Source organism: Etheostoma cragini, chromosome 6 (assembly GCF_013103735.1).
Source record: "Etheostoma cragini isolate CJK2018 chromosome 6, CSU_Ecrag_1.0, whole genome shotgun sequence".
Classification (NCBI taxonomy): domain Eukaryota; kingdom Metazoa; phylum Chordata; class Actinopteri; order Perciformes; family Percidae; genus Etheostoma; species Etheostoma cragini.
The window spans coordinates 24,353,906-24,380,785 of NC_048412.1; the positions used below are offsets into that span (position 1 = coordinate 24,353,906).

General features: G+C 40.0%; 1 protein-coding gene and 1 long non-coding RNA gene across 3 annotated transcripts in view; one reads left to right on the forward strand and one right to left on the reverse strand.

Annotated features, from left to right (window-relative positions):
• Positions 1-213: 213 nt before the first annotated feature.
• LOC117945674 (raftlin-like) overlaps positions 214-26,880 on the reverse strand; it is a 106,718-nt gene continuing 80,051 nt past the window's right edge. For both annotated transcript variants that reach the window (XM_034873306.1, XM_034873305.1), the window contains exons 7-10: positions 22,221-22,339; positions 9,012-9,115; positions 3,928-4,003; positions 214-2,266 (exon numbers count right to left, since the gene is read on the reverse strand). In XM_034873306.1, the coding sequence (XP_034729197.1) occupies positions 1,598-2,266; positions 3,928-4,003; positions 9,012-9,115; positions 22,221-22,339 (968 nt within the window). In that variant the 3' untranslated portion in view covers positions 214-1,597. The remainder of the gene's footprint in view (positions 2,267-3,927; positions 4,004-9,011; positions 9,116-22,220; positions 22,340-26,880) is intronic.
• LOC117945695 lies at positions 245-17,129 on the forward strand. Its single transcript, XR_004656868.1, has 3 exons — positions 245-260; positions 3,782-3,784; positions 16,842-17,129. It is a non-coding gene; the product is annotated as an uncharacterized LOC117945695 (long non-coding RNA).

A 26,880-nucleotide genomic window follows, 5' to 3' on the forward strand; every position in this document is an offset into this window, starting at 1 on the left:
TTAGGACTTATGCTCCTCAAACTATTTTTCAAAAGCAAGTATAGAACGCCAGTGTTTCCCCCAGGGTATAAGTGGTCCGCCACCAGGCCTAAGCCACTAGGAATTATTTTTAAATGTGTGTGTATATGTATATGTGTGTATGTATGTGTGTATATATATATATATATATATATATATATATATATATATATATATATATATATATATATTTTTTTTTTTTTAACTACTTTTTCTTTACGGCTCAGTTGGAAGCTTAGACAGTCATATCTTCAAATGTCCAGTTAACTTTTAGTACTGACTTAATCTAGGGCCAAATGGAATCTGTTTTATAGTTAGTTTGTTTTTTAATTCTCTGTTTTGCAATACCACCAACAATTCTGTTATTACAGAAACTATTGGGCTCTATATAAATGCGGCCATCAGTCTGTAACTGGTCTCAGCCAGGCCCTCGTCAAAAAAAGTGAGCCGTGCGAAACAACTTTTCTGGGGGAAACCCTAAACGATCTTCGATCCATGATCACTGTTGTTTTAATTAACCCTTACATTACATTGCATTAAGAATCATGTAACACTCCTTTCTCCCTTAAGGTCCTGGTCACACCAGAAAGTGGCACAGGCTAATTTAGAGGCTTGGTGATATTAGGAACTATTTACAAGGCTCGTTGGTAACTAAAAATGCTAAAAAGCTAGCGTCTCAATAGCTCTCCTAGCTTCTTTTCATTTTCTCTATACTGGGGCGGTCACTCACCTCTCACATTTTGTTTTAAGGTTTGCACACCACTTCATCCAATATTGAAATGCTAACTGTCAGTTAGCAAGCTAGTTGTCTTGGTTACCAACGGGAACATAAGTTCACACAGTTTATTCAAAAGACGTATTTATAGCCTTGACCCCTTTCCCATAACTGTCTGCCTCTTTTGTGGAGCAGTTTCTGAACGAGGAGCTGAAATAAAAGTAGATTGTGCAACGTAGCTAACAAGCTACAAAAGCTTCCTCCATTTTGGCTCTCCAAGTCTCAGTGCCCTCAAAGTTTGACACAAAATATAATGGCTTAGCCTACTAAGGCTTCAAATTTATGTCAAATTTGTTGTGAGAAATTCACACAGATTTACTTCGCCACGACAAACAAACCTACTAATTTTAGTGATTCCATTGACAGGAAATGTTTTTTGCTGTGGAATTTCACTGATGTGACCAGGCCTTTAAACTGTTTCTCACTTTTCTTAAGAAACACTAAAACGCTCCCAATCTGATCATGGCGTCGTTCAAAATATTCAACCTTCTGTCAATCCTCATCCAGTTATTCCAGTGTCTCCACATTGTCTATTCTGCAACAACATCTCCTGGATATATACATTCAGTATGCGTGGTTATACAGTAGGCCTTATATTTGCAGTTACATGAAATCGCTGTGTAGCTACAATATGGCAGGTTGCAGGGGAATTGTCTATGAAAGATGGTAGGTTTGAAGAATGCTGCAGCGATGGGGTTTGAAGCCCCTTTAATTTGGATCAGGGACAACACTATGAACCAGTTCTTTAGATGAGAAATAGAGAGAGGTAGGGTTGGGAAAACCCTTGACTTGGACTACTTGGGGTTACTCTAGAGTCTCCTCTTGGCGTTGATTAGTTGGCGGGGCCTGTGAATCAGCCACGATCTCCTTGGTATTGACCTCCATGCCTGCTGGCTCTTCAGTTTTGCGCTTGATCGCAATCTCTTTGCCCTTGTCTTTCTCCTTATACGTTTCGACCCCGTTTTCGGTTACAACTTCTGCTACGCCCTCGTACTTTTCTTTGGTCTCGCTCTGTGTTTCGACAGTGGCAACGATTTCCGTCACTTCCTGGTCCTCTCCGTTTTCGAAAGCCTCTCTGTTCTCTTTTGAACCATCTTCATCCAGTGTTATCTTTTCTTCTCCCTTTCCTTCTGTGCGGTTTTCGGCTCCCTTGTCCTCTGTCTCTTCTCCACCATCTTTCCTTTCAACAGTCTCTATGCTAATTTCCATCCCATCATCAATCATTCTATTTTCCTCACACCTCATTTCCTTTTCTTTAGAGGTCTCACTTTCTCTTGCTGCCTCTACATCTGTTGCGTTCCCTTTTTCATCCTTACTCTTCTCCTCTTCCTCCTTCTCAACCGTTTCTCTGTCATCAAGAATCTTAGGATCCTCCGCATCCTTCTCAGTTTTGTTTTTTTTCTTCTTCTTGTTCTTTGCCGTGTCCTTGATGCAGTTCTTGTTGGACTTGCTTCGGGGCTTGAAGATCAATTTCTGAAACATTCAAAGTTTACGTAAGCATGTTAGTGGAAAACAAAACTATTTTAAAATGCTTTTGGGCACAAAGCAGTACACACAGACTGTATTAAGAATAGATCACAGTGGATCTCATGTTGCGCTGGGATAATGAGCTAAAAAGAAAATGAGACTCATTAATGCCAAGAAGGAAATTGAGGACATTTTGAGGGGAGTTATTGGTTGCCTTCAGGCCTGCAATCTGGCCTAACAACAACTCTAGCAATTCCCTGAGTCTTAGGGTCTATTCAATTTGTTGTTGTAATGGCAACAATATGGTTTAAATCTGGGTCAAAGAAAGTATCACCAAGGATTCATTCCACTGTGGACAAAGGTTAGCTTTAGAGGTTATCGCCCCTATATAGGGTCGCCAAGAAAGCATTACCGAGCCTGTTTCTCCAAACAACACATTTGTCTGTTGCTGACAAATTCCCGATATCTCATACAGAGAGGAATCCGTTCTCATTTGTCCAGTGCTGTGTTTGGCTACTTAAAACAAAACCAGTTGAGGAATTGGAAGTGGAAACAGGAGATATTGTCCTTCAATATATGGTGCTGCACGATTTGAAGAAAAAGTAATCTTGCGATTTAATGATATCATGAGTTTAATTGATTATCAAGGAAATTGCACATGCAACATTCAAAGTTAAATGATTATAAAAAGAAATAAAAGAAAATACGCAAAACTTTTTAAAATAACTGTAATAGTTTAGAAAATTTGAAAAATACAAGTTATTTATTAAATAAATAAATACATTTTGTATGCTCTTACAAACAATAAAATTCAATATGGGTGTTATATATTATACTAGTGATTAAGTTACAAAATATTCTTTGTCCAACATCTTCTTAAGGTCTACATGCTTTGAACCCCTCTAGACCTGAATACTCACATGGCCACACTGCTTAAACACACTGATTGCGGGCGCTTGGGGGAGCACGTACCCCGTATACAGAGATTTACTCCTCAACGCGGTTGCCGTGGTTTTGACTCCGACCTGTGGCCCATTGCTGCATGTCGATCTCCCCCCCTATAATTTCTTCAGCTGTTCTATAAATAAAGGCCTATATGCCTTAAATAAACACACTGACTGGTCACTGGTAATCTTTTGTGGACGTTGTTACGAGTCGGCGCGCTTAATACATCCCTGGGGTATTGTAATTCAGAGGGGAGATTCAGCACAGAACCATAAGTCTGGCATTAGTGAGAGCGAGAAGGGCAGGAGAGTGAGTGACGTCAGTGCTTGAGTGGTGAAGCGAGGAGAGCAGCCGCCGGTATGCGGTGTCAGAGTTAGCGTAACTCACTGTTAACTCATAGTGAACACCAAGCTTGCTGTTGACACTGTCGGTAAAGTAAAGGGTGTTACGACGTGGAGACGTGGATTGCACACAGAGTGTAACGCACACAGTACCTTTTTGTTTACTTAAATCGCACAATCTTTCGGTGTTGTGACACCTCACTTGCGATTAGATTAATCGTGCAGCCCTAATGAGCAGGTAACCCCTCCCGCTGATTACCCCCCTCTGGCCACCCCAATCAAAAAATCCTGGTATCGCCCCTGCAAGTGACAGACCGACTGATCTGTGACTCCACATCCACATTAGCCAAGGAATACAGAGAGAAACATAAAGTTGTGTACCTTGGATTCCCTCTTCTTTCGGCCCAAAACGGGTCTCTGCAGGAAAACAATCTGTTTGGTGGACAAACTTCCATCACTAAAAGATAAGAACAGGGAGAGAAAGAGAAAGAGGAGAGGAAATTAGCGGAAAATCAATTCAAAAAGACAGTTTTATTACTTTAATCAATTATTTTTTATGGTTATCTAGAAGTGATTAAACATAAAATGCGAATGGGAGATGAAGAGACACTTTTCCGATTTGGTTTAACACATTTAGAAACAATGTTACAAACACTGACAGGCTCTTTTTAATTTAATAATTTCTTTGCTTGAAAATTTGCTGCAGAACTTCAAGATGAATATGTAAAATTCATTTGAGTTAAATACTGTGATAACACAGGTTCATCCACACTCTCCGACCTTCCATCAAGATAGTCAGATGATTGCTGGCCACCGCTCATTCACACACTCTTAAATGACGTTTTAAGGATATAGGCTCACGTTTGTGGTCCAACATCTTCACTGCTAGTCATCTGTTTCCCACCAGTTTTTAAGTCTCGTAGTGAAAACAATATTTCACACCCAAGGAGGCAAATTGTGCAACTTCTTAAAACATGTATTTCTTCTCTTTTTCCCATATTCCCCAAACATAATCTTCCATCCCATGCACATGACACACTTCGGTGTTCTGAGAAGGATAATCTGCACAAGTACCCACGCTGACAGATTAAGCGTGGCAGAAAATGCAGATTCATTTCTGAGTGGGCTTCCTGTCCCTCACACTCACTCTCACTCCTTTGTCTGCTCATTGTTGTCATTCAAACAGCCCTTTTTATACTGCAGTGTTCTCTTTTAACTAGCTGCCTGCTCACTTTTACCTCTCTGCTTTTATCTCCAGTAACAGCGATGTTTCATTATTTTTTTTTCTGCTTTATTCCTCCTATTTATCTTTTGATATTATTGGACATGGCTTAAAAGTAGCTATGCTGTCCTGTACTGCCAGCTGACACAAGTTAAATAACACATGCACATGCTGACACATGCATGCACAACACACATACACACAAATGTTAGGTGTTGGCTAAAGTTAAGCTGCCAGCTCAACCTTGCACATGAGAAAAGATGACAGGTTTATGATCGCTGCAGAACCCTAAAAGCCTGCTACAAATCTTCCCTTTCCCAACATCAAATGGACTTGAGACTTTTCCAGCAGAAGGCTTACTATCTAAACTATCCAAAGCCCACCACAACTTCTTTTTTCCATTACCTTCTTCCTTCGACCATTTATCCATAAGCCATTTTCGAGGCTGTCAAGAACGCTGGACTGGTTCCTGGCAAATCAAAGCTGAAAACTAAGCGGAGTTCCTACCAAAAGCTCTAGCCCATTAAGGCGGAGAGGACTGGATGGCTCAGGAAATTACAGGCCTTTACTGAACCTACTCGTGGCTGTCGGTGTCAGCCGCACTATTAGAACTTGAAGTCGAACAGCAATGACCCGTTTCTATTTATGGGTGAATGTACCTGTTGGCGGCTTCATCTTTAGGGGAAAAGTCTACTGCAAACCTCTGCTGCAAACTGCTACTTAAAAGAGAAAAGCCTCAAAAATGCTAATTTTTCTATTGAAAAACCTTAGATTAAGACACAATAATGCATATATGTTGATCACTTTTTTGTCTCCAGCTAATTTAGATACCTGCAATAATGAACTAATTTGTCTGAACCTTGTTGTTTCCCTGTGCTCTTGTTCCAACGTTGATGTGAAGAAATTCACATTTACTGTTGTTAATGGCTCTAAAATGTAATTACCATCTACATTAATTAAATGCGGCAAACAGGAATGCATGCTCTGAGACAACTACTTGGATTAATGTTGTGTGGAGAAGCCGCTGAGCACCAGTTAGCATTAATTTCAGACACGGCTGAGATCACTGACACTTATCCGACCCCTCCAGATGAAGTGCAGTCTGCAAACCCTACAGACTACATAAAAGCGTGCATTATCAAATTTTGCTATTTAAAAATGCAGGAGTCAACAGCACAAAAACAAGTGTAATGAGTATTGCTAATCTGAAATAGATCATCAACTATTATTTCGGCGCGCAAAATGTTTTCAAGGCAGGGGGAGAAATGAGCTCCGTCTTGTACTGTATCTAGGCCGACTCTGATTAATTAGCCATGTTGTGCTGTTGTGTTGTGGCATTTTGAGAGAGAAGAGAGAAGGAGGGAGGGGATGACGAAAAAAAAAACAAAGGATGAAAATAGAGAGGTAATTAATCAGCTATGCTGTGAAAAAGCGGTAAACATGACCAGCTGAGATGGGAGCAGAGCAAACAATCGGTCAGTGTACTGATAGAACTACTGCATGTCCACTTCATCAGTTTGACACGTTATTTAATAAGAATAGTTTCACATTTTTAAAGTCTATCTTAAAACAGTACTCCCGGATGTATGTTTTAAAAGATGTGTTGCTGTAATCATTCCTCCTGTCCAATAGATAAAGCGGGTTGGAATCAAACCCCAGGCCTGCAGTAAGGACAGAGCCTTAGTAGATGGGGTGCACGCTCTACCAGGTGAGCTACCAGGGCGCCCCGAAGCAATCCTTTAAAGCAAATAACATTTAGTTTGTTACATTATTATATTAGTTTAGTGTAAGTAATTCTTATGTAGACTTGTAATATCTCTGCTTTTGATATTATTGTTCCGCCACCAGCAGTTGGTTTCTGTTGAACATTATGTTGCTAGTAGCAACCACTACTTGCAATGTTACATAGCAGCTGTAGTTAAGGTTGCTTTCACACCAACCCGGTATGATCCATTTAAAACGTACCCTTTTTGTCAAATTTGTGACCAAGCAAATATTGACAGACTTTCATCTAAATGCGCTGAAGCACTATTGACTGGTACTCATATACTACACCTGTTTTCTTGACTTGTATAGAATTTTAGTTTTTAGTTTTCTACTGCTAAATAAGCTTGCCATTAGCTGTCAGAGGCTAATGTGTTGCTAATACAACATTCTGTTAAATTACTGGCGGGCTAACTGTTATGTATTTTGCTTTTACTTTGTGAATTTTATGCTTACTACATCAATTAGGTGTTGATTCTACCCTATATGTAGCCTGGAAATCCGGAACCAAATCCGAAAGATTAAGGGTGTGGCACTGAGTAATGAAAATGGCCCAACTTGAGGGGCGGCACCAATCATGAATTTGAAAATCTCACTGCATGCAATTGGATAACACTACGACCAATCCCAACAACACACAGGGTGACGTATCTAGAGGCCCAAACGCTTAACTACCAGCGGAGCTAACTGGTAGATTAAACTGTTGTCATATGTTTAGCTCACCTCTGGCCCGCCTAAATCAGATACACCGATGTGATTGGTGCAGATCGGCTACAAGGCTATAGTTGATGAGCAACACTACTCAATGCTTGAGTGACTCGCTGAGCAAATTCAAATTGTGATTTTGCGAGAACTCTGGATTTCCAGGGTACCCTTAATGGGGAGTCAGCGTTGATATTTTTCCTGTTGTACTTTGTCTTTTCTTAGCATGGGGCACAATTCAACTAATCTGACAGCTAGCTAGCCTATACTTAGTAAATCCAATTTAAGTGTTACTCTACTAATTTATTGATACAATACATAGGGTGTAACTCTTGTTGATCTGTTCTTTTCTGATTTGTAATGACTATCATTGAATCTTTGGTCTAATACAGTTTTTAAAGTTCAACATTTCCTTCAAGGAAAGACTTCAGAGGCCGACTGCTGTCCCTTAACCTTCTGTTAAACAATATTTTACTGCATTTAAAGCAAAGTAGCTCTGTTAGACATAAAAAACCTTTGACTGAATAGATTTTTCATCTTTTACACAATTAAAAAAAAAGAAAATCTACAGCAGAGTTGTTCCTAAGACTAGTTTGAGGAGTCTTAACCATACTTCAGTGACATATTTGACTGGTATAGTACATTATTAGCATGTTGAAGATCAAATCATTTCTTGAATTGAAGCTCTTCAGGGTGCCTGAAGAACGTGCGAGGCCTTTGCCCATAAGCGGATGTACACTCATATAGCAGCCATGATTGATGAGTCAGCACAGGCTTAGCCGAGGAACCGTTACATTTCAGTGAAACGATTTTCCACCAACAGTCAGAGCTGCTGCTTTTAAATTTTCACAGCTGCTGCAGCTCGGCTTTAAACTCAGCCTAAATTGGCACAGATTTAGGTACATTATTTCTGAAGCCGTCATATTTCTTTGAACAATTACTTGAACAGATAAGATGTACATGTTAAGTTTATAATATCTTTGGATTTTAAGTGTTTTCAGCCAAGTTATCAGCTTCATATTTCTTAAAAAAACTCTTTGTAGGTCTTGTCTGAACTTCAGAGATGAATCCCGACGACAAAACTGAAAGATGGCAGTAGTGACATTTTAAATTTTCATCCACAGAAAAACAAAAACATCAAAGTATGTGTATTCTTTGTAAACCCTGCAGTGACAAGGAGCTGTCACTTCAGGTTATGAAAAGCATTGTTATCTTGTGAAAACTCCCAAATGTCAACAAAAAAAAAGAATACTTCTTTCAAACTTGGTGACTATGCACATTAAGGATAATCTAGTGGGTTTTTAAGTAATTCAATAGCCTAATAAAGTACAATTACTCACGTACTACAGTTAGAAAAGCCTTGAGGTACTTTGAGGGTATTTATTCAAACCTATCACTGCATTCAGTTTTATTCCATTTCTTTTTTTAAATCTGTAAAACCTTATTCCTAATCTTGAAAAAATGTATCTTTAAAAAAAATAAAAATAAATACAGTACATGTGTGCATAAGTGTTGACACTGTTGGAGATGCATATATCATTAGAGTTGCAGCCAGTTGGTAAATAAATAAATACACAACATGAATAGTTAAGGTGTGTGTTCTGATTTGCAATTTCTTCTGGTTGCCAACAGGGGTCATTACATGGTCATAGATGATTTACTATCCCTTTTTATTAGCCTAATTAGCTTAGAAAAGGAATTATCCAATCAATCTCCGTTAAACAAGGACCCTGCACGGACCATAATGTCCCTTTAATAGTCAGGTGAGGGCCATTACCTGTTAGTCTTAATTACAGGAGTTGGCAGCACACAGGTGAGCCTCCATCCATACGTGGCCAGGGACTGTAGCAGAGGAACATAATCTGCCTTCACCTGCAAACCCTGTGGAAAAAACAAGGTGTCCATTACAACCTGCAATCAACACAAACCACCTGAAACCTGCACATCATCCCCGCCCATCTTCATTTAAACACCACGTATGCTGCACAGTGAACAGTGTGCATGCATATTATTTAGCACAGTGTGATTACAGCGAAGCATCTAGGTATGAGATGCAATCAAGCGCTGTCAGCATCACTTCAAATCTCAGTTAAGAAAATAAACGTACTTGTCAGATTTAACAACTTTAATACGAAGAATGTCTGCCGTCTGAGAGGTTGTTTTCTAAAGCAATGTACACAGAAAAGAATGGAACTCTGAGACACAAACTGCTGCAGAAACTCCCTGGTTGCTATGAGTCAACATGGCAACCATCTCTATTTATGACAAGCATGTGTCAGTTCACTAAGTCATTAAATAAATAAAAAAAACTGCTCATGTGAAACTTCTCATTTTGTGGTAAACATTTAAATGCTGTTTATGCTATTAAAACACAACCAAATGAGCCATTCTCTTAACGACACATTAAACAACAAGAATGAATGAGACGCACAAATATTTCTATGCTTATTTTGACTTTGGGGCAAAAAATAGCTTGTTATTACTGTAATTCAAACAGAAATACACAGATTACTTAATGTACTTTCAGAACACACACACACACTGTTTGGAGAGGAAGTGTGTATGTGGTTTTCCTTTCTTGTCATGTTAGACACCTGCTGAAAATGAAACACCACAACGCGTGTCAGTTAGATTGCGCGTATCTACAACAACACAAACACACACACACACACACACAAAACCACCCACAGAGCTGCCAGTCATTGAGAGACCTTAAGGGGCGGCTCCATAATTTCCAAAAGGATGCGTACATTTTTAGACTATGCAAAGCAAAAAAACTTTTGAAAGATGAGAGTAGTAAGTATCATTATTCAGGCCGTTAACTTTTTTACATAAATTCCAGACCGTTACACTTGATGGTGCAGTATGGGTATTGATATGAGTCAGTAAGGGAGTGAAAATGAACACAAAACTGCACAGAGTCTATTCATAGTGCAATGATCAACTGTACAAGAACAGAGACTTGAGAATACATCTCACCTACACATGCTACATTAGCCTTCACTATACTGTGAACTGTGAAAATCGTGTCTAATTAAAGATACACCAGGCGAGATTTTCATACGAATAAACTTTACACCTGCCTTCATCAGCATCTATCACATAGAGGCTGCATTAGAAAAGTGTGCCTCTTTTTAAGATGATTTTTTTAAAGGTTTTCGTATTGCATTTTTTGTTAGATATTACATTAGGAGGGGGGGAGAAAGGGGATGACATGCAGCAACGGGCCACAACTCGGAATCAAACCCTTTTTCATCTCTGAAGGAGCCACACCACAGATTCATCAACATCTGGTGATATAAAACCTTCAGAGTGAAATACAAAAGCAAAGCAGGACCATCCCTTTCTATATTTGTGTAGATCAGAAAAGCTTTTATTGTGGCAACCAGGGTGCCAGTTTTAACCTGGTCTTGTTTCTGCTCCTACCAGTTTTCTAAGCTTTATATGTATTGCTTTAACATATATTCCGTCACTTTAAAAATTACTGCTTGACTTGACTTCTTTACTACTATTACCTCTACTAATTATGCATCTGGGTCCAGCGGGTGGTCACACAGGGAGAACAAAGAGCGAGAGTATTTCTGAGAAAGCCAGAGACTGATCAGCATGCAATACTCATTGTCTGCCATGAGACAGACCTCAAGTCAAAACACTTAAACCCCACTCCACTGCACATGTCATTTTCCTCCGTAGAGTCTTATTGACGAAGATGACAGAACATGCAAAAACAGACCTAAAGCAGTCCCATATCAAGTTGTACTGTAGGTTGCAAAAAGCTAATCATTAGAACACAAGACACTGCTCCAGACATTATTTACACAAGCATTACTTTCTAAGTTCTTACAGGGAGCGGCTACATCTAAATTTTTTTTCCCGGGGTTTATGTTGGAACCACTCCCAGAAACAGGCTCTTTTTCAAAGCCTGCCCGGAAAGAAAATTGAGAAATAATTTTTCTGTAATGGCTTGCTGTTCTTTGGAGTAGGTGAGAGTTAATCACAGTCCCTGGAGTCTGTCTCCCCTCTCTCCTTCTGACTTATTATTCTGGGCCACCTTGCTGCATCAGCACTCCAGCACCAATCTGTAAGCCTAAAAAACAAAGTTATCAGATCACCATCTTTGTCTTCGATGTTATCTGCGTGACTATAAAGAAGGAGGTCCACACGGTTAAGAGAGGAGCTGTAGTTCAACCACCTCGGTTAGAGCTACTTTAAATTAATTCCAGGTTTTCCCTGAGATCATCTTGTCGCACAGATAAACACGTTTGTACCTTGGAGCGATGGGCTCCAACCACCTTGTTAAAGGGCATCTCTGCAGGGAGAGAAGAATATGTCAGTGACTTTCACTGTCACAGTTTTCCCATTATTGCAGCGTGGTGGGCCAATGGTTAGCACGGTGGTCTCACAGCAAGATGGTTCTCGATTTAAATCCAGGTTGTTACGATCCTTTCTGTGTGGTTTTTGTATGTTCTCCCCATGTTTCTTCCGGGTGCCCTGGGTTTCCCACACCATCACGCACTAGGTTTTGAAGTCAGAGCCCTTGATCAAGGTACTGGCTCAGATCTGGAGTTAGTCCCCAGGCGCTGTAAATGACTGCCCACTGCTCCCTTCAGGGATGGATTAAATGCAGAGAATTAATTTTGCTACATGAATGTACCAAACATATACCATCTGATGGTGGTAGCTAATACCAACAGCTCTTAAGGCAATAACCAAATCTTAATGTGTTTGTTAAACCTCTATCATTTGCAGAGAAGGTATGGGGATATGTTCTCTATATTGTCTAGCGCTCCACAATTAATTAGACATGGGCCGGTTACCTTTTGACAAAGTCACTTTCAAAACCACTAACATTTTCCAGAAGACCATTCCTTAAGTATGAGCTATTTTTTGTGAGTGGTCAAGGAGAGAAACAGCAGTTTAGTAATCCGTCTGACAGTGTGCAGTATGTTTAAAAATAAAATACATTATGTTCAATGGAAAATAAATGTATTTTATTTCTATTTAATTGTTTACAAATAATACATTTTAAAGCTGTAATTGCAATGCCATGATATTTTTTGCTGAAGATTATCAAACCGTCAGAATTGAACTGGCCCATGCCTACAATTTATCACAATTTTATCAAAATTGCAATATGGACTCCTACTTTATCCAAATCCAAATTCTGCAGAGATGTCCCAGCATACAAATTGTATCGTACAGAAAAAATACATTTTTTGTTTGGGTTTTGTACAGATCCTTGCACAAATCACCCTATAAGTATTACACCCTATAAGTATTACATTTTTCTAAATATTAGTATTTTCAATGAAAAAAGGAATAATGATTCCATCCAATATTGTGAATCATATTCCAATCGCAATGTCAGCTAAAAAAATAATTTCCTCATATCGTGCAGCCCTAATATTATGCAGTGTTCAGGAACTTGGACCTCTAGTGAGACCAAGTTTGTTTGCAGGCCTATGGCAGAGGAGGGTGCAGCTACAGGTCAACTGGAGGTTCAGAGTTAACTCTGGGAGTTAGGCTAGGTCAACAAAAACACCAGGATGTTGTTTTTTTAAGCCCCCCCCTCCACAGACTCTGCAAGGTTGACATAACAAACCATAACTCTTTTGTACCAGCTCTGAATGTAGCTGTAATTTTGCAGACTACCAGGGTCAACAGGTGTGCAGACACAGCCTAGTAATGATGAAGCAAAATAAAAAATGGCATTCAGATACTGTTCCTGATAGACTTGCTCAACCTGGAGCGTTGTCACAGCAACAAAAAACTCAGCATCCACTATGTTTTAAAGCATTGCAATAATCTTCTCTGTCTAAGTGTGATTGGCTGTTTCAAAAGCATTTATAAAAATTGTATTTGTGCTTTCTTTTTGTATACATGTATTCCTCACGGTTACATCTGGTCAGTTCTGTGTTGTAGATTTATTAACATTGTACTTGATACTTTGGTTGTCCTTCTCTTCCAAGGCCACCTACGCACCATCAAGGGACTTTTTGCCTGCATAAAATTGCTCTGCTGCTACAATAATATAGCAAATTAAAGACATGCAAAGTGAATCCAAACTTTTATGAGGTGCGTTTGAGTGAAGACTAAACTATGTAGCCTGTTAACACATGACGAGGTAGTTAGAAAAACAAAGGCTCAGTCAGTGCGTGGAGTTGTTTCTGTTCCTCCTGTGTCAGAAAAAGCTTTTATCATGTACTTTTGCAGGGGGAAGTCAATATATTAGTATTTGATGATTGAAACTGATGACTCAAATAAGGATTTTAGAGACACATCAAGTTAAAAGCAGCAGCTCTAATTATTTTACTTTTTTTTTGAAAAGGTAGAGGGCTCAGAGCCAAATTCTGACAGGGGAGCCCAGAGTTCCTCATTTGCTTTTTTTTTGTTTATTGCTTTGTTAAATTAACCTGCAGGCTAGTTTGGTAAAACGCGGATGTTTTTTTTTAGCTTAACTGAGCTGACTCTTTATTTAAAACAACCTACTTTGGAGAACAGAAGAGCAGGAGATGAAGACCTGCCAGTTTATGTCTCATGTTAATCTCAATTTGGACTCAAATCTTTCTCTTTTGCTCATGTCTCCACCCACACCACACCACCCCACACTACACCACAAACACATTCAGTCTCAAAACGGTGTGCCCCTCTTTGCAACGGTTTCCAGCATGTTTCCTCAGAACAGTTTGAAACGCTGTGCAACGGCTTTGAGGCAAGTTTTCTCTGATCTGGTTGGCATGTCTCTCTTTACTGGATGTGTCGCAGGTGATACCCAATCGGCAGAGACGTGTATGTAAACTAGGGGTAAAAAAAAAAAGGCAGAGTGCTTGCTCACGCAACAGGTTGTTCAACGGACCCGTTTAAAAAAAAAATAAAAAAATGTGTTTCTACATTTTGTCGGGGCTGAACGTGGCCCTGTTCACCTCTGATGTCACTTTAGCCTGGTACCTGTATGTAGGCCTAAGTATCGTCAGCAAAATGCATTCAAATGGTCCCTGTGACTGATGTATTATTATTTTACTGATACATAAGAAGTGTTCTACTGGTCGAGGTGGAGCTATTTTTTTTTCGGATCTCTGCTGGGTAAATTGAGACAGCTAGCTAGACTATCTGTCAAATCTGAGTATTCCCTTGCGCAACTATTTTACAGCCGCTCCATGTGGCGCTTAGCCCATGACAATTGTGATCGGTTTAGAGAAATGCCAGTTGACCAAAGCACGGTTTTCCCCCATCCCGGAATGCTATTTGGACCAGCTCCGCAGCGTGTGGATGGTCTTGCTCTGAGGGTAGTGAGATTATTGGACTTTTCTATAATGGGTGATGCTTCCTTTTTGTAAAATAGATATATTTAGATAAATGTGCCCTCTTTGTGCTTCAAACATTTATTTAATTAAACCATCTGATATGTTTAGAGGGGGAAATGTCTCTGTGGGGCACTGCTAATAACTTGTAGACATCCGAAAGGAACTCCAACTGGACAATGCTTTTTTGTAATTAATTAATTAGGCCAAAAACTCAAGGTACAGTATTAAATCATCTTATCGTAAGTTTTTTCAATGTAAAATCTTGATTTGAAATGTAACTAGTAACAATAGCTGTTTATAATTTTCCATCTAGAAATTTAGTAGAAGTAAAAAGTAGCAAAAAATAGAAACAATCACATTTCTATAAATAAAGTACTTAGTAAAGCATATATTTGTTTCTAATATCTCACAGACCTACACCTAATAAACAACTACAACCTATAAACCAAAGCCTCTTCCTCTACCTGGGATCTATCAGTGCCATCTTCACGTTGTGTGACAGAGTGGGCGCGATCTCTCACTTGCAAGGACAGTGCCAATTACTCTCCTTCTATCTAGGTCACCTCTCCTCTCACCTCAGTCAGAGACAATAGAGTTATCATGGACAGGCGATACATGTTCAATCAGCTTTCTGCACAACATTGCAGGCCACAGCATGCACACACACAGAGCAGATGAGAAACAATATTCTGTGTCACAAAAGCACCAGGCTTGATGTTACAGAAGAGAAACGACAAGTCTGCATCCTGTGTTCTTTGCATCAACCACTGAAGTGATTCTGCGAACCCAGAAGAACACACTCTGTATCCAGTGGCTTTTGTGTGAATTTGAGTTAACACATGCAATATGTTCGTGTGAGTGTGTGTGTGTGTTTGTGTGAAACTGAAGTGCCCTTGTCTTTGTCTAAAACTGTAAAAATATTTCTTCAAAGCCTCTTCCCTGCCATACCAATGCTGTGATGTGGGGCCCTTGTGCTTCTCTTAAAAGCTGAGGATGCAAGTGCATTCTTGGAATGAGTGACAACAATGTCAGCGCTGTTAAGCTCCTTTCACTTGCTTTGACTTTGGACTGCCATTTCTTAAATTTGAACTCCACTGATATTTACTTTTAAGGTGTCTTTCCACAGAAAGCACTCTCTTAACTCTTGTTGCGGCTTTTCTGGTTTGTCTATTGGATTACAAGTTGTCAAGATCAAGGAGAAGCCTCCTAAGCCAGAATTGGATACTTTACTTGCACATACAGTACATATATACTTCACTTGACATACATAAATTCTTCATTTGCACATACATGTATACTTCACTTGCGCATACATGCATACTTAATTTGCACATATATGGATACTTCACTTGCATATATATACTGTATATACTTCTCTTGGGCATACATGGATACTTTACTTGGGCACACATATATACTTCATATGCGCACGCATGCACAACACTGACAGTCAAATGCTATGATATCTAAAATTGTGTTATGTGAAGTTGTATGCTCACAAAGCTGTAAATCTTGAGGAAATAAAGCATACTCAGCTCCTCAATTAAATCTGCCTTTAGATTCTAGCTTTAAATCATTTCCTGAACACCAAACTCATAAAACTACAGTTGCAGTATTTTTAATGTTATAGCTAATAATACCCATAAACACTGCTTTCTTGTGGTATTGAGGGAGCTGCTTTGCAATCTGTCTTGCTATCTGTGCTTATCATTTTTTCTAGTTAAACATAAAGCAGTAGAAGTGGAAGTGTAAGGGATAATGCCCGGCAAGGTGTCCATTATCAGGAATTAATGCACAATGGGAGTCCATTAATTCCTGGTTATGGACATGGCAAAGGGCCTCATCCCGATTTCTTTCTTTTTTTGACCATTCAATTATATATTAATGTGTTTATCACAATACCTGTTTCCCTAGTAACACTTGAGGGTTTGACAAATACCTAGAACCATCATTACCATCCCATAGGTTTCAATGCAATGCAAATGTCTTTCACTGCTCCAATAAATCGAATGGACCTTGGATACAATTTAACGACGGGATGTATTTCCAATCAGCCCCGCACATAGAACCCTTTGGCTCAGCTTTAAGGCAGAAAGGTTGTGCTGGCAAGATTCAAAGTCTATGGTTTACAAACAGTAAATGCTGTTTGACAGTGTGGTTAAAAACTATCTAGCTATACAGTCCTATCATTGTCCCCAAATCAATATCCAGATTTTCAAATACAAATGATAATTCATGTACACTATTGCACTCAGCCTGCAGTAACGAGTTGATCAAAAGGGATGTGAAATCTCTTATGTGAGAGATGGGGAGTCGCACTTAAGTTGCACAAACTGCTGACTTCAGACTTGCCTTGCAACTTGACCCAAAAGACTCAGACTCAAGCTTTGAGGCTCATCAACAACTTGTTTTCATGCAATTATTGCTTTTAAAATATGAGTTTATTCATGTCTTTCTATTTTCTTTTATTGGGGCATGTACGTTGGCGAAACGTATGACGAGCTGCATGACTCCTGCCCTTTGCCATTATGTACAATGTTAACGCATGCGTTATGACTTGTGTGTGCGGACTCACATATAAAAAAATGCATTCAGGATTCAACATCCATTCCTCCCGGAGAAATGTCTTTTGTCATTAGTTTTGCTTTCTATAACTTTGTAAACAGTGGCAATAAACGAACAGCTACAAGCAAGGTGTGTGGCTCCAAGAGAAATGATGCCGGATGAACAATGTGGAACTTCATCAGGCATGTCAAAACGCACCAAAATAGGTCAGTCATTTGCTAATGTGAAAGAGATGTTACATTTAGCACATTTATCATCACAGGTAATAAGCTAACCTTCAGCAATGTGTTGCTAATGCTGGGAACAGATACATCAGTACAGTTAGTAGATGCATCCATGGCGCACAGGAGGCAGGACACACGGATCCATCTCCCCAGGATAAACGCTCTGTCGGGTGGGCGAACTCATGTGATGCGTAATTGATCCCATGGATGATTTGTAGGCTATTAAGTGAACAAGGTGTACCCAGTCCACCAAACACTGGGCCATCTTGACTGTCTTTATTTTGCACATATCTCTGTTACTGTAGTCTTATTAACTGTTTCATCTGTCACCTGCCTTTGAGACGCTGGCCTCCCTTGCCTCTCCTCCTCTAATCGGATCTGCCTCGTGCTGGATTCAGTTTCACTGAGTGTACTAAGACTTAGAAAATAAATGGCATTACATTAGTGAGTTCAAACTGCTTATTGTGCGTAATTTGGCCTGACACTGAAATGCATTTTGTTCTCTAACTAGTGTGGCGGTGCCACTATTCTCTTCATTTCCACTTTGACATTAGACATTTTTTGGAGTGAAAGTCACAGTTGTATCAATAATATGCGAAAGACTTGCGAATATGCGAAACGGTTCCAACTTCAGATAGTTTAAAAAATTAGTTCCAAATGTTGGTTTCCATAGCGTACTTCCTGGTGCTCGTTGGGTTGCAGCCAACAGACACAGTAAGCAGTGCTCTAATTTTTTGTTTAAAAAAGCAAGGTAAAACTGTGAATCACCATTGAATCAAAATCAAATTTTCCTCTGTGAAATAAGCATGTGACCTTTTTCACTCTACCCCGCAAAAAAAGGAATACAGAATCGATTACAACCGTAATCGGGAGAATTGGAATTGGCATCAGAATTGTTCAAATGTAAGCGATGCCCTACCCTAATTAACACATTTTAATAAACACCATGCAGCCAATCAAAATCAAGTATTCACCAAGATCTGGGTGTAAACTCTTTAGGAATGTGGGTAAATTGATCCTTTAAGGATGATCCTTTACAGAAAGATGGCTTAATACACTAGCTGTAAATTGAACTTCTTTATCCCTCATTTTCCTCTTGGGGGCACTTCACCAAAATTACATGTCAAAGTCAATTTACTTGTTGCTGGGAGTAAAATCTTTGTAAATGTCCTCCGTGGCACTGGGGGAGGTCTGTCAAGTCTGAGAAAATTTAAGTAGTCTCTTTTTGGACTTGACATTTTTAATAGAAAATATGTTTAACACACTGTGGGCATGGGGCTTGAAAATGAGGCATGGTTGCATCACAAGAAATTTAGGATTCAACATTTTGAAGCTTGACCCATACAAGTGACTGAACGTCCGGATATCTAACTTTAATATGTCTCCCAACAAAAGTATGTGGAGATGCACTACTAAATTGCTTGCATGCCCATTGCACACATTGTCCAATAACACTGTTAGTCTCACAATGGACACAGTTTTGAAAGAAAATCCAAAAAAATGCTGCATTAGAATTAGATATATAATTTCTCTTTACACATTCTTCTTCCTTTTCAACTTTTGGTGCCTACATTCTCCACAGTGCAACCGGAACACATACAGTTTTCAGTATGTTATGTATTGTAGCCTCGGGCAGCTGGCCTCAAGCAGAAATGAGAAGCAGGCTACAGAGGTCTGGTAAACGCAAAGAGTTCTTTGAAGCTTATGTTACATTAAGTACAATATTAAACCAGGAGATTAGATGTTCGTGAAGGCTGCCCCATTTGATCAGATGGAAATATTTGACATGTCAGTACACAATCAAATAAACATTTACCCTTCAGCATGATGTGTTTTATATATTTGTAAAATGTTAGTTTTATTTTGAGAATTTTAAATACTGCACTTTGCACGACATAGATTTGTCGTAATGGACTTATGCTGTGTCTGGCAGAGTTGAAGTGGATAATGGTGCTTTAAACAACATATTAATAAGAGAGGATGAGAAGCTTCTAAGAAACCGCAATCTCCACTAGACGTCAGCTGTACTCTGGTTAATATCAGTTCATCTTTTAATATAACATACATAAATGGATATTTTTGTGCCTCTGGTGCTACTTCACTGTTTTATCTGCGTACAGAAAGACTAAAACAGGTCCCTCCCACTAATGCACGTTGTCCAATTGATGAAAAAATCGGACTGCAGCAGCTCGAGCCAACGTATAAAGACTAAACCTAGCTGAGGTCTAAAGGAGGACATGTTTTGCTTGGTTAATGCGGCTTTAAAACTAAAAAGGAAAGAGAGCTTTTAGTACATTAGTGTCAAGGCAGCTTCTATATTGATTTTTCCCATAGGACACGAGATGCAAAGCTGGTCCTAATTGGAGTTCCATAGCACAGACCCTTGATTCACTTGGAGCACTTCACCACTCCATGTGGTCCCTGTTCAGGTCCTTGTCCTGTTCACGCAACTGCTACATCTTGAAATGTATTCAGAAGAACATCTGTCAAAACTCTGCGTTGTTTTGCTTTTCATGGTGAAGCTATTATAAATGTCTGTATCAACTCTTTAGCACTGATGGCATTTTTATGCAGAATATATGCAGCCTTTCACATATTGAACACTCTGTATATGCGTATTTCCGTTGCTTGTCATGTAATGAATTTTTTTTTTTTTTTTTGACGGTTTTATTCAGGCTGTCTTCTGCTGTCATTTATTAGAAACCGTTTCCATACAACTTAATTTGTCAGTTTGACATTTATTTTTCTGTTTTTTCTTCTTTATTTTTTTCAGTGATTTGTTCAGCAGTAAACCTCTGTACATGGGCGCCTGCTCTACCAACCAAGCTATCCGGGCATCCTTCTCAGGTGCCTTTTAAAACAACTCCAAAGTCTCCACACATCACACATTTAACAACTCATTGAAAATAAAATAACTTTAAAATATCAGTATTATGAACAGTGATTGTGCGTCCATATTCAGTAGTAGGTCTGATGCCATTAGAAACTCAAGACTTTTCACATGCAAATCTTTTGATTAGTTATCACTCATTCATAAATGGAACATTTTAGTTCTTTAGTTTCTTTAGTGATGAACAAACACTGTTGCTAAGACAATAGCTAGCCCTTGACAACAATATTAGTGATTTGCTTGTCTTCAGGGAAACAGCTTGTTTTCCTCTTCTTCTCTGAGCTTCATACATCCAACCACCTTTGCATATATAAAACTGTAAAGTATTCGGAAAAAAAATAAAAATTGACGTACATAAAGAACAAGAAAAAAAAACCTCGCTCTCATTAGTCTGCCTTATTTTTCATTGTAATTATCCCGGCACTGAAACAATAATGAGCTGTGAGGATAGTTTGCATATCAATTTTAGGCAGTTATCCCAATGAATGGAGATGATGTGAGGCCCTGATCGCCCTTTGTGAAGGAGTGTGTTGTCAATCTGATCTGGCATGGTGCAGATTGCTCGGGTGAAACAGTTTTTGATAAAGTCCCAGTGGAACAGTTGATTGGATCGCCTGGAGCAATGGGTGTCGGCTCGGCGTTGTTCTCTGTTGACGCTTCTGAAGAAGCCTTGAAATCCATTAGGCTGTAACAGTATTACCATCCATTTCAGAGGAGGGGAGGCTCTCCTGCTGCCACCAGACAACTGCAGGAGTCTTTTTATTGGCACATGTGGCCATCAGCACTAGGATGGACAATCAAAGAGCCACATTTGGGGGACAAAATTGTCCTTTCACACTTGGACAGCCACGGGCCGCAAAAAAGTCTAAATTCAATTACAGAGATAGTATCGGCAAACACATACAGACACACAAAACCCAAATCATCCACACAAACGCATGCACACAAAGCTGCATGCACAAACATGTGAACACATACACCCATACGAATGCAAGGCAATGAAATGGCCACAAACCCTTCAACTCTAGACAGAAATCAATTTCAAACTTGGAAGTTGTGCTGAGGAGAGACTCTAATCAATGGGCAGATAAGGGTTTGTTTTCTCCCGATAAGACAAGCGACCGCAACACATGTCCCATAAATTGAGATTTTCCAGATTTGCCTTTGGGGTTGTTGGGGGAAAGGTTGGCTATAGAGTAAAGAGGGAGAGGAAGGGCAAAATAACTAATATCAACTGATTTCAATGCAAGATGGGCGGACCTTTTAGGAGGATGTGCCCTAAACAGGGCTGGGTGATCTGGATTTAATATATTGTTGAATATCAATATGAATGTTTATTTGCAATGTTGATTGGTGAGAAATTGACGACATGTTTTAAAGAGTCCTAGTAAGGTGTTGGGCTGCTACAAGCCTTTAGAACAACTTCAACGGCCCTTGGCATAAGTCTCTGGACCTCTACTGAAACACTATTCTTCTGAAAAATATTTGCTCATGTGGTGTTTTGATGTGGTGGAAAGCACTGACACACAATTTCAAAATCCCCCATTCGTGTTCATTTGGCATGATAAATGTGGTGACTGCAAAGGCCAAAGCTTATGATTCATTTTAATTCTCTTCCAACCCTTCAGTGAGCCCTTGTGAATAGTAGGAAGAATCTGCATTCCTCTCATACATTTAGATTTTATCAGTATATCAAAATATGGCAAATGTTGACTTCAGGTCTGTGGTGGTGGGACAGAGTTACACACTTATTCACCACACTTAACCTCTAAACACTTACCCTCCCACCCATGTAGGTCACTCTAGTTCCCAGCATTGAATGTGAATCCTGAGGTTTATAATCATCCTGTAATTTGGATGTCTAATTCCTTGGATACTAAGCTGCTGCAAATAGCCCGAAATCATTAAATTTGAAAAGCAGAATATTTGTATTCAAAGTTTTAGACAAGAGCACAGAAACCTGTGAAACTGTGAAAAGGAAAAGGAAAAATCTCTCCACTCACATTAATGACAGTCCATTGCTCTACCACAATGGCATCGTATGTCTGGGTTGCCTCGGTCGGCTCGCCCTCACTCGCCTCCTGGAAGATGAAGACACTTTCAACCGACTTAGGCAGCGTATCTGCAGAGGAGAAGAAAGAAAACCAAGCTGTGAAAAGAGAATTTACTGGATGGAGCGTGCCTGTCTTGTCTCTGCGGCTCCTTTTAGGCCCTCCAGTCCAGAGGAAATGGAATGATATCACTCAGTCACATTCACGCACAACCCTTTATTACATAGCCAGTGGTGTGGGCCATTTGTATGAGCAATGTGCACTTACACATTATGCAAGGTGACAGTGTAAAAGAAAAGAGCAGGTATTCCCCTTCTGGGATGTTAAAAAAGAAGAGGAGACATTATGCGCAACATCAGTGTTTTTCAGGACCTGGAGCCCTGCTGGTTTTCATGCCTGACAGCTAAACAAAGGCGAATTACAGCTGTGAAACAAGGTGAGAGCAATAGCTGATGGGATTCAGAGGATCAGGACTGAGAGCCACTGCTTTAATGAAGATGGACAGATTTTAGCCACGGCAAAATAGCTACTGATTTAATGAAGTCAGTCCATAAGGCATTAAAGCCTAAATACTGTTGCTAAGCCTGCATAATTCACCTTAAAAAAGCTAGATGAAGACATTGACGTTGATGCTTTAGGCCACTAGTGAGATTGTGTGCTGCTGACCAAATAGATTTTCTAAGCTTCTCTTCTGTTTGAAGCTGACAATCGCAGGATTGTCATCCGAGACAGAAACACCACTCCGCCCCTAACGAGCCGGGACCCCTCTCCACCCAACGTCTCTTGTCATTCATTTGATGCACGTGCACACCGAAATGCGCACATGGACACAATACCCGCCCCATAGTCCAGTCTTCCCGGCTGGCCTGAGTGCTTTCTCATTACTCCCACACCATTTACACACTAATGCAGTTTGCTGGGGCCCAGGCACCAATACCAGACACTCCACATTTCATTACTGGGCCTTAATAATAGGGGGATAGGAGGCGGCTGGAGAGCCTGTGGACAGAGATGGAGGGAGTGAGCAAGACAGTAGGAGAGATGGAGTGGAAGGATGACAGGCTCTTTTTTTCTCCCTCCCTGAAGACCTATTTAGGACCCGTGCACGCTCAACTGAAGACATCTCTCAGACATCTATTCTCTCAAATACAGACATTGTCGTTGTTCACCCCATTTGCCTTTTCTCTTCCTCCACTCCCTCCATCACTTAATTCCTCCCCCCAGTCCATGGCTTCTCTGTCTCATTCGTCAGCCCTTGGCATTTAATTGGAAAGAAGCATTCTCAGAAAATGTGAGGCGTCAAGGCCCACCATGGGTCCTCTCCTGGCGCAACAGGAATCACTCGAGAGAGATCGACACAGGGTTTCTGTCTCGCTGCTCTAGAGGGAGAAGCCTGTCTCTGGTGATAATGCAGACAGAGGCTGAGCAGAGGAGAGAGAGAGGGAGAACGAGGGAAAGTGGATGAGAAGTAGCTGATTGCTCGGGGCGGCGAGTCCGTCAGGGGAATGGACCGGTTGCGTGCACGAATAAACATTATCTTGCACCTATTGACTGAGAGCTGAGCCGAGCAACCAGCGGGCCAACTGAGAATAAGTTGTTTACACTTGCAAAAACCACCGTGCAACCTCAGTAACATTGCTCTCCATCCCCCGTGACTCACACGCTCTAGGTCACAGGGTGAGGCATGCAAATAGTGTAACTAAAAGCAGGGAGTGACAGCTTTGAGACTGAATGACACAGACACAGATGGAGGGGGAGAGTCAGATAGCTCGAGTGGCAGGGTCACAGCAAGTGACACCCGGTCACACACAGCAGCTGAAATCAGCACCCAAAATGACAGATGAATGGATCACCAACAGACACCCAGTTTGCGTACAACATGCTGACACACAGAGACTGAAACTTAAAGTGTTAAGTTTGTAGTAGTATTTGATATGTGTGGGTGTTTAAATGGAGACGGGAGGTCTTTGGCTGCACAAATCAAATTAGTTTGGAAGCAGTTTGTTCCTCATATTCATGGACATGTTTTGCAAACCTGCTGTTGCACATGGATTTCTAGCACACAGTGTTTTGAATGAGGAATTGGCAGGGAAGGTATACATGGAGTTGTTCCCATGAAGCTGTGTATCACCTTGGAATTAGTTATTATTCCAGCTAGTGTGGCAACTAATAATTATTTTGCTTCTTGATTAATCCATGGATTATTTTCTTGATTAATTGGTTGGACCATAAAACATCAGAAAAGTGTACGTATTCATAATTTCCAAAAGCTCAAGGTGATGCCTTCGGATGTTTTGATCTGTCCAAGCAGTGGTCCAAAACCCAAAAAGATTTGATTTACCGTCATGTCAAGACAAGGACAAGTAGCAAATCCTCAGAAAGAAGTTAAATTATATAATGGAATAATTGATTATTAAAACAGTCTAATTCCAGCAAACATGAAACTAATTACAACAAACTACTCTGTTGTGTTTTAAGTAGCTAAAACCTGCAAAAACACCTGCATGGTTCTTAATAACCAGTTAGAACATTGGGTCGTTACAAAAAGAAAGACATTAATTTTTCTCCCACAATGAAAATCGACCTGATTTCAATTTTATGCAAAGCAACATTATTAGAATTATTATTAGAAATTTGACTGGTACTTGCCAGTGAGCAGGCAGGTCTGTCCAAACTTTGAGCCCAAAACCATGAAATTAGCTGTATGCAGATGCAGGTGTCCAGCAGACAACTGGGGTGAGAAGCAGACGCAATTCTTTCTGTGTCCTCAAGCTCATCCGAGCCTCTGTAGTGTAATGTTATATATCCTTTTTTCAGTGCTTTGTCCGTTAGGCCTTGAGGACTGCCTGGACATGAAACAAAATCTGTTGAGATTCAGAAACTTTGAAAAAGCTGTTTTAACAATTATTTGCAAATCTACAGTGGAGAAATATATCATGTTGCAGGTGTGTTTGAAAACGTGTCTATGGACATTTAAATTCTTATTGGTGTGACAGTGTTTTTCAGGTTTACCACTGTAACTGCCTGCATGGGGGTACAATGGTTAACTTACAAGGCAGACATGCTTTGACATTAAACAACCCATGTTTTCACTGGTTGAATAATTAAGAAAGAGTCATACCCTACATATTCATGAATTTCTATACGTACTTACTATAATTACACATTATGTACACCTATAAAACTTATTCAACATGTTCATTTTTGTGCTCACAAGTCCATGCGCCTTAGATCAGCATATGTGTTCAAGTCCAGCGGCCTGCTGCCGAGCCGGAAAGAGGTCATGTCTGCTGACATGATTTAAACATGTGTGCCAGGTGCTGCCTCAGAGAGCTGCAGACAGGCCGCTGACAGCTTATCTATATTTCAAACAGGATGAGTGGACATCCGAAGAGAGGGACACACGGAGAAAGATAAAAACAGACCAGGGTGTCTGCTGTGTGGATTGGATGTGGCTGTTCCCTGCTGAGCCAAAGGTTTAGCAGCTGACAGGCTTGTTACCAGGCGGACTTTAGCTGGTAGGGATGGAACATAGGAGTGGGTACCTGGGGAAGTTTCTAAATCTGTTTGTTTTGGTCTGAATACGATACAGGGGTGGAAAACATTTGGTTGGCAAGCAATTTTCACTGTATTTATTATGCATTAATATTCAATGATTTCCATTTTCCACTAAGTCACAGCTATGTTCTTATATTGTATGAGCCCAGCCACGTGAAGGGAGGGAGAGAACTTGAGGGTGAGAAATTTGCTTTCTTACAGCTGTGGAAGGGATATATCCTCCATCCACTCTGGGAATTACATGCACCGGCAATTACTCACTTAACTTTTTACATTTTTAACTAGGTCAAACTTCCAGATAACTATATTTTTCTGACTAAAGTGTATGCAGGAGCAATCATTTCCTTCACTAGACACGGAGGGTTGTCTTTCAGTGTTAAACAAAACAAAATGGAGAATGGTTAACAATTGTGGATCATCACCAACACTGTCAAAAACCATTGTTGGACTTGTGCCTGCTGAGGTACTGATGTATAAGGATTATCACAGTGCTTATGAGAATCTCAGTGCATAAATGGCACCACTTTAGATCATTCATTTAAGCCCCTGCAACTGTGAACATGACTTCTATTTAATAGGTTTGTGTGATAGTGGATGCTCATGTTTAGCCCAGCAATACCACAGTGATTCCTGAACAAATCTTTCCAAGCTTAGGAGAGGTTTAAGTTTAACCACCTGAGTGCATTTGCAATTTACTCATATGCCCCAAACACACTGAACTGCGTAGTTTGAACTACCAGTGCTGAGTGAACACAGTGGTAGACTGTAACTCAGAGGTGAAAGAGACACATGCTGTATTGTCACAACCTTTATTTAGAAATGTGTGTGCATCTTGTAGCTATGCAGACACTGTTAGATGACGCACATGCATGCATTAACATTGCAGGTCTAATACCACCTCCACTCAGTGTATGTCTCAGAGAAACACTTGCACGTGGTTTCCCTTCCCTGAATTTCTTCTCACAGAAAAAAAAACTGAATTTCATATTCTTTGGATCTCGCTTGCTTTCTCTCTCTCTATCCAATTTTTTCTCTCCCTCCATTGGCATTGCCC